Source organism: Leiobunum rupestre, chromosome 4 (assembly GCF_980474605.1).
Source record: "Leiobunum rupestre chromosome 4, qqLeiRupe1.1.hap1, whole genome shotgun sequence".
Classification (NCBI taxonomy): Eukaryota; Metazoa; Arthropoda; class Arachnida; order Opiliones; family Sclerosomatidae; genus Leiobunum; species Leiobunum rupestre.
In genome coordinates this window covers 52,195,631-52,210,718 of record NC_143387.1, presented here as the reverse complement: position 1 = coordinate 52,210,718, position 15,088 = coordinate 52,195,631, and the positions used below count along the sequence as shown (strand labels likewise).

Below are 15,088 nucleotides of genomic sequence, written 5' to 3'. Positions count from 1 at the left end.
AGGTCTAAAGGCTGGTTTTCACTAGGGCTAAAATACTACGGCGGAAAACATCGACACCAAAATTCCCCGTTAGGTCTAAAGGCTGGTTTTCACTAGAGCTAAAACATCACGGCGAAAAGCATCGAATCCAAAATTCCCCGTTAGGTTAAAAGGCTGGTTTCCACTAGAGCTAAAACACTACGGCGGAAAGCATCGACACCAAAATTCCCCATTAGGTCAAAAGGCTGGTTTTCACTAGGGCTAAAACACTACGGCGGAAAACATCGACACCAAAATTCCCCGTTAGGTCTAAAGGCTGGTTTTCACTAGGGCTAAAATACTACGGCGGAAAACATCGACACCAAAATTCCCCGTTAGGTCTAAAGGCTGGTTTTCACTAGAGCTAAAACATCACGGCGAAAAGCATCGAATCCAAAATTCCCCGTTAGGTTAAAAGGCTGGTTTCCACTAGAGCTAAAACACTACGGCGGAAAGCATCGACACCAAAATTCCCCATTAGGTCAAAAGGCTGGTTTTCACTAGGGCTAAAACACTACGGCGGAAAACATCGACACCAAAATTCCCCGTTAGGTCTAAAGGCTGGTTTTCACTAGGGCTAAAATACTACGGCGGAATACATCGACACCAAAATTCCCCGTTAGGTCTAAAGGCTGGTTTTCACTAGAGCTAAAACATCACGGCGAAAAGCATCGAATCCAAAATTCCCCGTTAGGTTAAAAGGCTGGTTTTCACTAGAGCTAAAACATCACGACGAAAAGCATCGAATCCAAAATTCCCCGTTAGGTTAAAAGGCTGGTTTTCACTAGAGCTAAAACATCACGGCGAAAAGCATCGAATCCAAAATTCCCCGTTAGGTTAAAAGGCTGGTTTCCACTAGAGCTAAAACACTACGGCGGAAAGCATCGAGACCAAAATTCCCCATTAGGTCAAAAGGCTGGTTTTCACTAGGGCTAAAACACTACGGCGGAAAACATCGACACCAAAATTCCCCGTTAGGTCTAAAGGCTGGTTTTCACTAAGGCTAAAATACTACGGCGGAAAACATCGACACCAAAATTCCCCGTTAGGTCTAAAGGCTGGTTTTCACTAGAGCTAAAACATCACGGCGAAAAGCATCGAATCCAAAATTCCCCGTTAGGTTAAAAGGCTGGTTTCCACTAGAGCTAAAACACTACGGCGGAAAGCATCGACACCAAAATTCCCCATTAGGTCAAAAGGCTGGTTTTCACTAGGGCTAAAACACTACGGCGGAAAACATCGACACCAAAATTCCCCGTTAGGTCTAAAGGCTGGTTTTCACTAGGGCTAAAATACTACGGCGGAAAACATCGACACCAAAATTCCCCGTTAGGTCTAAAGGCTGGTTTTCACTAGAGCTAAAACATCACGGCGAAAAGCATCGAATCCAAAATTCCCCGTTAGGTTAAAAGGCTGGTTTCCACTAGAGCTAAAACACTACGGCGGAAAGCATCGACACCAAAATTCCCCATTAGGTCAAAAGGCTGGTTTTCACTAGGGCTAAAACACTACGGCGGAAAACATCGACACCAAAATTCCCCGTTAGGTCTAAAGGCTGGTTTTCACTAGAGCTAAAACATCACGGCGAAAAGCATCGAATCTAAAATTCCCCGTTAGGTTAAAAGGCTGGTTTCCACTAGAGCTAAAACACTACGGCGGAAAGCATCGACACCAAAATTCCCCATTAGGTCAAAAGGCTGGTTTTCACTAGGGCTAAAACACTACGGCGGAAAACATCGACACCAAAATTCCCCGTTAGGTCTAAAGGCTGGTTTTCACTAGAGCTAAAACATCACGGCGAAAAGCATCGAATCCAAAATTCCCCGTTAGGTTAAAAGGCTGGTTTCCACTAGAGCTAGAACACTACGGCGGAAAGCATCGACACCAAAATTCCCCATTAGGTCAAAAGGCTGGTTTTCACTAGGGCTAAAACACTACGGCGGAAAGCATCGACACCAAAATTCCCCGTTAGGTCTAAAGGCTGGTTTTCACTAGGGAAAACAAGACTATTATCCCCAATTAAGCCTATCCCAACCTATGATGGAGAGAGCCGAGCTATTATTGATTAATTAGCTCAGCTCTCGGGAATCTATAACCTACGGAATGGTGGTACAGAAACTAATCAAGAGTGGCCGATAGTGTCATTACAAAATTTCGCAGGCTATGACAGTAATATAATCTCTAGTATACTCTTACCAAACTAGGCAGTGATGGGATCGTTTTATTGATCGCACTCGTGAAGCGATTTATTTCAATTCCTTTGAAAGAATGTTACAGGTTTTTAACATAAGTGTAATAGGGAGTTTGATAGAGGGTTTATCATAAATTTTTGGCTATGGTAAGCGTGGTGATTGCTAGCCTTGATATAACTACCTCTATATAAAATCGTTTTCCCTATGAGAATTCGAGTATTTTGTACGGCAGCGGGAGGATTTTGTCCGGGGGGATTTTGTCTCATTACCATTATATTCAACTGATAAACGTATAAAAAAGGTTAAATTCAATTGTACATTGTTTTAGTACGTCTAACTCACTGTTGTAACTACTTAATTTATAATATTCTGAATAAATTAAAATTGGTTGTTTCGTCTCTTATTATTTTAATTATAATTATAATTAAAATTTTATACCGGGAGGGATAGAACCAGGATTACGTTTTTAGTAAATAACTCTGAATTGCGGAGATAACTTTAAGGATCATCTCGAGAAATTAATACCACTAGGGACAATTCTTCCGAGGAGAGGTATATTTTGGCTTGCCAACTTATTTGTAAATATAATGAATTTTTTACTGTCTCTTGGTAATTTAAATCACCTTGTCATTATTTTAAATCGTAACGATAGCTTACTTCTAGATGCGAACGCTTAATAAGCTTTTGCTAGTAGAAATTTTTATTAACTTATCTCATAAGACATTTTTACTCCTTGTTACTCAAATAACACGAATTTCTATGGATGGAAACGGGTTATTGAACTGGATAAAATTTAAATAAAGAATATAAACTTATATTGCGTGTCATTTTCTTTCACTTACGTTTTCGACTTTAACATGGAAGCTAGGAGCAACAAACACAAGGAGAACATAGCTAGCCTTTAAAAACGCTAACGAAGGGGTGTGTACGAATTTCATTGGACGAGCGTCACGAGCCTTTACGTTGATCGTTTTACGGGCGGGGGGGAAGACAATTTCGGAATTTTCCCCTTACGACGGCAGCAGGCGCTAAAGCGTCTAGCCAATAAAAAATGTACACAAGAAAATCCATGAATTTTGACGGGTTGCGTTCTCCTTGTGTGCGGTGTTGTGTTTGTTGCTCCTAGGTGGAAGGAAGAAACGACCCCACTCCCATTGGGTTGCTGACCTCTTTATCTGTTTCTTATTTAAAATCACCTAAAGTTATAACGGCGTTTTTGCTATTATTTATTATTATCGTTTTTGAGCTATTTGAGTTCGCGTACTGGTATCACGAACGGAAAATGAACTGTACGATGAATGGATAGGCTTGAAGAAATATACTTTAGTGTAAAGGACCCCGGAAGTTATGGTGGAATACACGATCTTTATCGGGCTATCAGAGAAAACGGTCTTAAAGTTTCCATAAATGACGTTCAGGAATTTCTAAAACGCCAGGATACGTATACTTTACACAAGCCGATAAAACAAATTCAGAAGAAACAAGACAATCGTATATGGAATAGACGAACAATGGCAACTCGACCTGGCAGACCTGCAAGATATTAAACGACATAATAACGGTTTCCGATACCTATTATAATTATAGACGTAGTTAGCAAATACGCTTTCGCTGTAGCTACCAAGGATAAGAAAGGAACGACCATACTTAAGGCTTTTAAATCAATCTTGGAATCAGGTCGAAAACCAAAGATTGTACAATCAGACCACGGGAACGAATTCCTTTGCAAGGAGGTACAACGGGAATAGTTGATTTTATAAAATGTCTTTACGCTTGCCCAACTTGTTGAAATGTTGCCCTGAAATAGACGGTAAAATAAATGGGGGTGGAATTTTAAACCGTCATTGCCACTTAAAAACTGGACACTAGCCAGGGAGGGAACACCGGATTGGTTGGTATTGGAGCATGCGCAGAGACCAATTTTTAACTGTAGCCGAGTAACAAATATCTAAATCATGATTCTTCGTAGAGCACGTGGCGCCATCTAAGTAAACTGACCATTATATTTTGGGAATAAAAGCTAGACAAAATGGTTGTTTAACTGTAAATTTACCTATAACTTGAATTCTTATAATTAAAATACAAATTATTAATTGAGATCAATCGTAATAGACGTGAAAAACGATTGAATTGACTTCAGTGACAATTAAAGTCGCGAAGTGGGGAGGCTGGCAGCCATGCTGTCACGAAACGTTTCCCCTTTTTTCCTACCCCCAAATTCAAAAACCCTTCAGAGGCTGGGAAGCCGTTGGAATTTATTTTACCGTCTATAGTTCAGCCAATGCCTAAGAATGAGTTCATAAGCTCTTTAGTGGGAGAGAAAACGGATCCACAGCTGAAGCGGGGAGGCAACATTTCAACAAGATGGCCAATGTTATTTTATAAAAAGAACTATTAAAACGTCGAGGTATCAAGTTTTTCGCTACCCATTCGGAGGTGAAAAGTAGCATCGTAGAGCGGTTTAATCGCACCTTGACGTATTACCGGATTTGTTGGACGCTTATTACAACAACTCTCACAAATCTATTAAATGCAAACCAGTTTAAGTGACGAATGGAAATTCAAAACAAGTGTGGCGGGAAAGTTCATTTTTTCCCCTCCCGTTTCATCCCCCTTTGACGTTGGTGACTTCATGGATTAAATAACCTTACAGGGATAGTTCTCTGGGGTACAATATTTGCTCCAGACGTACTATGGTGGCCAGAATTGTCAACGACCGGAAGTCTCGATTTTACCGATACACGGGGGAAAAATTGCAAAGGGGGTGCAATCGCGATTGATGAAATTATTATTTTTGTAGGCCAAGGCCTATCTATTGAAAACCTATTTACAGTTTGAAAGCCTATTCCAGAGCCACTAAGGTACTGACCACGATTGAATATTTCAATTTCAAATGTATTAAAACAAACCGTTGGAAAAATATTAAATTCGCCAAAAGCCGCCGCGAGATGGCGACGTGTCAAGAAATCTTGTTCCGGATTTGTATCGGTAAAGGGGCTAAAATTGAGGGGACGGCAAAAATATCTGGCAGCCTCGTTTGAAACAAACCTCTTCAACTCGTAGTATAGTAAAATGTATGAGAGAGAACTATCCCTGTCAGGTTATTTAATCCATGGTGACTTGGTTCGAATTAGCAAGAATAAAAAAACTTTCGAAAAGGGGTTCAAAGCGAACTTTACTGAAGAATTATTCAAAGTAGCGCCGTGCATACCGAGAGACCCACCAGTATATAAACTCGAGGATTTGAAATCCGAACCCATTTCGGGTGTGTTCTACAAGGAGGAAATACAGAAAATCAGAAAAGACCTCGAAAACTGCTTATTTAAAATCGAAAAAGTTCTACGGAAAAGATACAAAACCAGACGGAACTAAAGAACTACTAGTACGTTGGCGTGGTTACGGTCCAGATTTTGACTCATGGGTGCAAGAAATCGTCACATTATGAGTTTCTATATCACGTTAAACTTCCGACTCTTCTATGCGCTATTTCAAAAACTATGGGGCGCCAAACCGGAAAAAACTAAACAAGATAGTTCTAGATATATTTCAGTTTTCTAGGAATATTTCCAGCGTTCTAGACACATTTCAAGCGTGCTAGACACATTTCAGTTTTCTACACTCTAAGAAATTGGGGTGTTGATTCAAACCGTTTTAACACTATTTGTACACTTTTTCATGAGTCGAAATTTGACACTGCTAGGGGCGTTTTATTACACAAATCAAACCCCGTATTAACACCTTCTTAAAAATACGGTGTAAAAATGAGATTTAAAACTCCTTTTCCACACTATTTAAACACTGTTTTATCATTCTTTGTTTGTGACACAAAATATTTCCAATAACCGTGTAATAACACACCTTCAAATAGTCATTTTGCAACTTGTAAGCTTTAAATCACACCTTTAAGGGTGTTAATACACCCATTTCAAGAGTAAAATCACACCCGTGAAGGAGTTAAAAGTAACCTTTAGAGGTGTAAATAAGCCATTTTAAAGAATAAAATAACACTCTTAAATGTGTAAATATAAAAATTGTACCTGATGAGAGTTGAATCACACCTCTAGAGGTGTAAATAGGTTCGTATAAAGAGTAAAATCGCACTTTTAAAGGTGTGAAATCAGACTTTTAAGGTGTGAAATCAGACTTTTAAGGTGTAAATTCAGACTTTTAAGGTGTAAATTCAGACTTTTAAGGTGTAAAATCAGACTTTTAAAGGTGTAAAATCAGACTTTTAAAGGTGTAAAATCAGACTTTTAAAGGTGTAAATTCACTTGGTAAGAGATAAATAACACCTATAAAGGTGTTAAAATGCCTTTTTGAAAGGTACATTCCACCTACAATAACAATTTTAATGGTGTTACTATGTCATTTTTGTAGTGTTCTAAAAACCTTTTATTAGTTAAAAAACCATGGAAAAAAGTGTGGCAGTTTACAGCACGACAAACCGGGTGCAGCGGTAAAATTATGCAGACAATTTACAAAAACGTTAAGTATATATAACTAAAGCAACGCCACAACGAACATGCTTTGCCTAAGACGTAATTTTAACTGCGACCAAGAGCAATAATGCCCGGGGGTTTTATACCGAAAGCCAAGCGCGACAAAAAGTATTCTTATCTGCTAAAAAACAGAAGGACAGAGAGATAAAATATGCATAAAAAACTACTGATTATTGATAGCTTAAGAACAAAAAATGCCTTCATCTCATTTTTCTTAAGCGATCACCTTCGATGAAAATATTACTTAAGGCGTAATGGCTGATCGTCTCGGACCAGGTCTATTGTATGGAATTCACGGATGTTGATATGCTTTGCGCGATGGTGAAATTCGGGGTTATGGATCATTTCATTGGCCCAGGCGTTGTAGATTTAATATTGTTATTAAACTATTAAAAATGGCGTATTAACACTTTTAAAGGTGTGATTTCACTCTAACAAAAGGGCGTATTAACACTTTTAAAGGTGTGATTTCACTCTAACAAAAGGGCGTATTAACACTTTTAAAGGTGTGATTTCACTCTAACAAAAGGGCGTATTAACACTTTTAAAGGTGTGATTTCAGTCTAACAAAAGGGCGTATTAACACTTTTAAAGGTGTGATTTCACTCTAACAAAAGGGCGTATTAACACTTTTAAAGGTGTGATTTCACTCTAACAAAAGGGCGTATTAACACTTTTAAAGGTGTGATTTCACTCTAACAAAAGGGCGTATTGACACTTTTAAAGGTGTGATTTCACTCTAACAAAAGGGCGTATTAACACTTTTAAAGGTGTGATTTCACTCTAACAAAAGGGCGTATTAACACTTTTAAAGGTGTGATTTCACTCTAACAAAAGGGCGTATTAACACTTTTAAAGGTGTGATTTCACTCTAACAAAAGGGCGTATTAACACTTTTAAAGGTGTGATTTCACTCTAACAAAAGGGCGTATTAACACTTTTAAAGGTGTGATTTCACTCTAACAAAAGGGCGTATTAACACTTTTAAAGGTGTGATTTCACTCTAACAAAAGGGCGTATTAACACTTTTAAAGGTGTGATTTCAGTCTAACAAAAGGGCGTATTAACACTTTTAAAGGTGTGATTTCACTCTAACAAAAGGGCGTATTAACACTTTTAAAGGTGTGATTTCACTCTAACAAAAGGGCGTATTAACACTTTTAAAGGTGTGATTTCACTCTAACAAAAGGGCGTATTGACACTTTTAAAGGTGTGATTTCACTCTAACAAAAGGGCGTATTAACACTTTTAAAGGTGTGATTTCACTCTAACAAAAGGGCGTATTAACACTTTTAAAGGTGTGATTTCACTCTAACAAAAGGGCGTATTGACACTTTTAAAGGTGTGATTTCACTCTAACAAAAGGGCGTATTAACACTTTTAAAGGTGTGATTTCACTCTAACAAAAGGGCGTATTAACACTTTTAAAGGTGTGATTTCACTCTAACAAAAGGGCGTATTAACACTTTTAAAGGTGTGATTTCACTCTAACAAAAGGGCGTATTAACACTTTTAAAGGTGTGATTTCAGTCTAACAAAAGGGCGTATTAACACTTTTAAAGGTGTGATTTCACTCTAACAAAAGGGCGTATTAACACTTTTAAAGGTGTGATTTCACTCTAACAAAAGGGCGTATTAACACTTTTAAAGGTGTGATTTCACTCTAACAAAAGGGCGTATTGACACTTTTAAAGGTGTGATTTCACTCTAACAAAAGGGCGTATTAACACTTTTAAAGGTGTGATTTCACTCTAACAAAAGGGCGTATTAACACTTTTAAAGGTGTGATTTCAGTCTAACAAAAGGGCGTATTAACACTTTTAAAGGTGTGATTTCACTCTAACAAAAGGGCGTATTAACACTTTTAAAGGTGTGATTTCACTCTAACAAAAGGGCGTATTAACACTTTTAAAGGTGTGATTTCACTCTAACAAAAGGGCGTATTGACACTTTTAAAGGTGTGATTTCACTCTAACAAAAGGGCGTATTAACACTTTTAAAGGTGTGATTTCACTCTTAATAAAGGGCGTATTAACACTTTTAAAGGTGTGATTTCACTCTTAATAAAGGGCGTATTAACGCTTAAAAGGTGTGATTTCCTTCTTAATAAAGGGCGTATTAACGCTTAAAAGAAGCGTCATAACTGATTAAAAGTGCGTTTACATGTTATTGGATTTATTGTTTCACGAACTGTGGAGAGTGCTTAAAACCGGTTTAATTGTTTGGTTAAGGTGTTGAATCTGGGTTGGACTTATCAAATTGAATGGAAATGGTGTTAGAACGGTGTGAAATGAATCCCAATTTGTTGGAATGTTTATCTTATTTAAACATTTGTATAGTGTTGTCACACTCTTTTTACACCTTTAAAAAGTTGCTCCGTTTTGGAAGTGTTAAAACGGTGTGAACGAGGTGTAACACTTTCTTAACACCTTTTAAACACCCCTATTTCTTAGAGTGTAGACACATTTCAGTTTTCTAGACACATTTCAGTTTTCTAGACCCATTTCAGTTTTCTAGACACATTTCATTTTTCTAGACACATTTCATTTTTCCAGACACTTTTCATTTTTCTAGACACATTTCATTTTTCTAGACACATTTTACGAAGCTCTCTCTAGGTATTTTACGCGACGTTTTCTATGTATTTTAGGGTGAGAGAGAGGGTATTCAACAGAACGATCGCGCTTACCAAAAGAACGCGTCGTCGCGGGGACTGATAAATTCATCTCAGATAAAGACTATATATGGCAGACACGGGCTTACATTTGGGAGGATCGAAACGCAATGTAATACAGCAACTGCTTTAAAATTAACCTCGGATCGAAAGCTCGCCATTTTTAAAATGGAATTTTAACATTTTAATTCTATTAATTAAATTTTAGTCATGAAGTATCTTTTCTCTATTATTATACATTTTTAAATTTTAACATTTAAGTTATATACATGTATAGCCATGACTTTTATGAATTAAATGTACTTACTCAAAGAAAGGTAACAAACAGTTTTCGACACAATGGCGAATGAGTCGCCACCAGCACACAGCTAACCCAAAATTAGGTCATTTGGAAGGCCCCAAACAGGTCCTCCAAAGTTAACGGTCTACCCTTGGTTATTGTAATAAACTATTGTAAATATTATAAGGTAATTATTAAATAAGCTATTCGCCATTTCGATTGAGATTAGACCAAGAAAATAGCTAATTTTAAGTTTAACAACACTGAAAACCAATATTCTTTATTCGATATTAAAGTACCCTTAATCAAGCCGCGGGTTGCTTCAAAGATTTCAGCTAATTCGCAGACTTATCTATGACCTTATGGATTACGTCACACCTATTAAAGGTTAAAGACTTCAGATAATAAATACCACCGCAACGGTACAAGTACCATTTGATCCTCCAAAATGTAAACCCGTGTCTGCAATCTATAGTCTTTATCTGAGATGAATTTATCAGACACCGCGACGACGCGTTCTTTGAGTAAGCCCGATCGTTCAGTTGAATACGCGGTTGAAACCGCTGAATGCAGTTTTCCCTCTCTCTCACTGGCGAAGGCGAAAATTTTCGAAGTCCCTAACCCTAAAATACATAGAAAACGTCGCGTGAAATACCTAGAGAGATTCGTAAAATATCCAGAGAGAACGTCGCGTAAAATACCTAGAGTTAGCTTCGTAAAATGTGTCTAGAAAACTGAAATGGGTCTAGAAAACTGAAATGGGTCTAGAAAACTGAAATGGGTCTAGCAAACTGAAATGGGTCTAGAAAACTGAAATGGGTCTAGAAAACTGAAACGTGTCTAGAAAACTGAAACGTGTCTAGAAAACTGAAACGTGTCTAGAAAACTGAAACGTGTCTAGAAAACTGAAATGGGTCTAGCAAACTGAAATGGGTCTAGAAAACTGAAATGGGTCTAGAAAACTGAAATGGGTCTAGAAAACTGAAATGGGTCTAGAAAACTGAAATGGGTCTAGCAAACTGAAACGGGTTTAGAAAACTGAAATGGGTCTAGAAAACTGAAATGGGTCTAGAAAACTGAAATGGGTCTAGAAAACTGAAATGGGTCTAGCAAACTGAAACGGGTTTAGAAAACTGAAATGGGTCTAGAAAACTGAAACGTGTCTAGACTGAAACGTGTCTAGAAAACTGAAACGTGTCTAGAAAACTGAAACGTGTCTAGAAAACTGAAATGGGTCTAGCAAACTGAAACGTGTCTAGAAAACTGAAACGTGTCTAGAAAACTGAAACGTGTCTAGAAAACTGAAATGGGTCTAGAAAACTGAAATGTGTCTAGAAAACTGAAATGTGTCTAGAAAACTGAAATTGGTCTAGAAAACTGAAATGGGTCTAGAAAACTGAAATGGGTCTAGAAAACTGAAATGGGTCTAGAAAACTGAAATGGGTCTAGAAAACTGAAATGGGTCTAGAAAACTGAAATGGGTCTAGAAAACTGAAATGTGTTTAGAAAACTGAAATGTGTCTAGAACGCTGGAAATATTCCTAGAAAACTGAAATATATTTAGAACTATCTTGTTTAGTTTTTTCCGGTTTGGCGCCCCATAAAAACAATACTATAAGCAAGTTTAGAACGTATTTACCGGAATGTATACGGCTCGAGGGAACTACGAAGTTAGACTTGCTGAAATCAGTTACCCAAGAACTTGGAATAACGTTCAAGAAGAGTGTCTAGTTCGAATTTGGAAAACTATGTCTCTACCGGATTCTTTAGAAGAATCAAAGACTAAAACACCTACACTGACATAGAAAATTTCAACGACGTAATGGATTTCGTTAATATAGTAATACCACCAGGATATTACGGTGTTGAAGATTTACTGGAAATCATGACTACTGATGACGACGGGCGAAATATTAGCTCTAGAGTCAAGTTATATTACAACAAACCAAACCGTCGTGTAATTGTTGAACTTTATGAAATGAACCAAAATTATTTCCCCCGTGAAATCGCCCTCATATAAGGGCTCACGAGAATACTAAACAAAGATGTTACCGTGGTTACGTCAACGACGGCTCCTTTCAGTTGCGATATGGACGCTGGGTTACATTATCTGTTCATATACTCGGACATTATACAAAGTCGATCGGTTGGAGATTCAGATGTTCCATTATTACGTATTATAAGTATTCAAGGAAAAGACGGAGACACTGTTGAGAAAGAGTTTTCACGATAACATTATATGCCTATAGCGAATAACAATTTTCAAACCATTGAAATTAATATAATGAGTGAAATGGGTCAGCCTGTACATTTCGAACGAGGAAAAGTTCACGTCACTCTTCATTTTAGACCCCGAAGAACATAAAATCAGGTGTTATCTTTCTTCTGCTCATTTGTGGCTAGCGAGTCAAAGGATAGACATGTTTCCACGTAATTTAGATCACGTTTCTGTAAACGATTATAATAACTATTACTTAAATCAAATTGGACACGGATCAATTCCGGTATACCGGGGAGTAGCCGTGCAAAGAGGATATGGTCTTGGAAATATATTGGCCTCAGCATTTCGGTCTGCCATGCCTTTACTCAAAAAGGGAGCTACATTCCTTGGTCGAAAAGTTTTAAATACCGGAGCTAAAATTGCATCCGACGTCCCGAGTGGTGTGTCCATTAAAGACGCGTTAAAATCTCGGGGGAAAGAAGCGGGGGAAGAAACCCTAAAAAGAGCCGCCGAAGCAGTGACTAAGCTGACTGGAAATGGTTGTAAATGGAAACGTAAAACGTCTCCCATCATCAGTTCAGTTCGAGCCAGGAAGAAGAAAAGACATTATCTGCTAGAATCTGATATATTATCATAATCATCATATAACAATGTCGCTAGCCCACCCCAGTTCGCGGAACAGCATTAGCTCGGAACTTGATTTATTTCACGTACCTTATACTCAAACTGGCATAATAGGTCAATGGGTTGAATATAATCCAACATCGAACGTAAATGAAAACCAAGCAATTATCTTTAATATCGCCGGAAACTCGGAGACGTACATTGATCAAGTGAAAATTGTGAAAGCAGATGGAACTTTACCAAAACCCGATATTCATGACGCTGTATCTAAAACAACAACTCCTGCGGAAAAAGTTGGTCCAGAAAATTTGTTTTTACACAGTCTCTTTGGCGAAGTTCACGTATCATTGGGTCACAGATCAGTTACGTCATGCCCTCAACAGTATCCTTACAAGAGCATGATTCAAACGCTCTTGACATATGGTGGGCCAGCCAAGGAAAGTTTCTTAACCGCGTCTCTATTCTATAAAGACAAAGCTGGAAAATTTGACGAGTTTTTCAGTAACTACGGATTTAAGAAAAGTGCAAAGTTTGCTCAAGAAGATGTTACTGACATGATAGGAGTTGTACGAGCCGATATTGGTCAACAAGCTCAGTTTATTCCTAACCTGATAGACGTAAATTTCAAGTTTATCAAAAGCTCAAACGAGTTTTGTTTACACACAGACGGTGAAAAATGCAAAGTTATTTTCACCCACGCATCAATGTTCGTCAGAAAAGTTAGATTGACGCCAGAGATTATGTTATCCCACGCTAAAACTTTGGAATTGGCAACAATGAAATATCCCATCACCCGTACGGAATGTAATTCATTTTCAATTTCCCAAGGGAACAAAATATGCGTCAAAGACCACTTATATAATGGTCAAATACAGAGTAAGGTGGTGATCGGATTTGTAGACCAGAATGCGTATTTGGGAGACTACAAAATGTCACCTTTTGACTTTAAAATGTTTTCGCTAACTCAAATTGCCCTATACCTTGATGGTAGTAGCGTCCCAGCAAAACCATTAAATCCTAATTTCAAAGAGAACTTGTTTATGCGATCATACGCTAATCTCTTTCTTCCAACTGGTCAATGGAATATCGACGAAGGAAATGATATTGACCGCGAAGAATTCGCCAATGGAAATGTCCTTTTCGTATTCGACTTAACTCCCGATCTCAACGGAAGTTCAACTGACTGTTTCAACCTGGTAAATAACGGGAGCGTTCGTCTCAAATTAATATTCGGAGAATCATTGCCGTCTACAGTTAGCGTGATTTACTAATCCGAATATCAATCTTTGGTCGAGATCGACAAGAACAGAGCAGTTTTATACGATCAAAGTTCATAATGGACTCGCAACAACTTGTAAAAATACTCAAGAACGACCCGTATACCAAATATTTGTTCAGAGGAGTTTTCCCTGCCGATAAACTAACCAAGAATGTGAAAACGTATCCTTCACTTTACATAGTGAACACTGATACGTCCAAAGGGGTAGGAGAACATTGGTGTTTGATATATCTCTCAAGGTCGCTCAATTGTACATTCTTCGAGAGTTTCGGGAACAGCCCTGATTTGTTTAAATTTAACTATTTTATAGAGCGAAACAGCATAACTGTGACGTATAATTCTGTTCAATTACAAGGAAATTCTAGTCAGACTTGCGGTGGTTATTGCGTTTATTTTGCTATTAACTTATGTCGGGGAATAAAATTGTTTAGTGCATTGGAAAGCTTTTCTGAAAACAAAAATGTAAACGATCGTATGATATCTGAATTCTTGTGTAAGAAATACTCAAAAAATTTGTCATAAAAATATTTTGTTTTGTTTTATTACGATAATGCCCATGGGCGAGAGTCAAAAATATAACTTTGTCATTAATATTTTTCCCCAATAAAGCTTAGTTTTCTCCCCCACTTCTTGGTCTCTTTACTTGTTCGCGTTTTTACGAAAATGGCAGCCTGAAATTTTTGGCCCCGGGACGACTAAATGAATAAAGACAGCCTCGAAGAAGACATGTTTAAAAAAAAAGAACTCTTAAGGAATCGAGTAAACAAATGTGCAAACCATAATTCCCCTTTAAGCACCTTGTTAATAATAAATGGTTCTTAAAAATAAAACAATACGTGGAACCCCAATAGTCGAGCTCAATAGTTGTTAGAGCAGAAACGCTGAATAGTAGGAATAAAGTGGAAAACGTAATAAGACGGCTGAAACTACGAAAATGGAGATCGATCATTAAGTAACAGATGTAGGCCTAATCAATGATATTACCGAGAATCAGTACGAAATGAGTAAAATCAACCGGAATCACAATTTCATTAGCGAAAAATAAAAATTTGTAAAATCACTATTTAATCAGTAAAATCAGCTATAATCACTATGAAATCAGTGAAATCACCTAGAATCACTTTGAACTCAGTGAAATCACTATTAAATCAGTGAAATCACTATTAAATCAGTAAAATCAGCTATAATCACTATGAAATCAGTGAAATCACCTAGAATCACTTTGAAATCAGTGAAATCAATTATGATTATGAAATCACCGGGATTCACTATGAAATCACCGAGATTCACTATGAAATCAC

The 15,088-nt window shown here is 37.6% G+C and overlaps 1 protein-coding gene across 1 annotated transcript; it reads left to right on the top strand.

The window, feature by feature from the left end:
* Positions 1-12,534: 12,534 nt before the first annotated feature.
* On the top strand, positions 12,535-13,779 carry LOC149948217 (uncharacterized protein F54H12.2-like). Its single transcript, XM_090171041.1, has one exon. The coding sequence runs from the start codon at positions 12,535-12,537 to the stop codon at positions 13,777-13,779; it is 1,245 nt and encodes a 414-aa protein (XP_090027167.1).
* Positions 13,780-15,088: the final 1,309 nt, after the last annotated feature.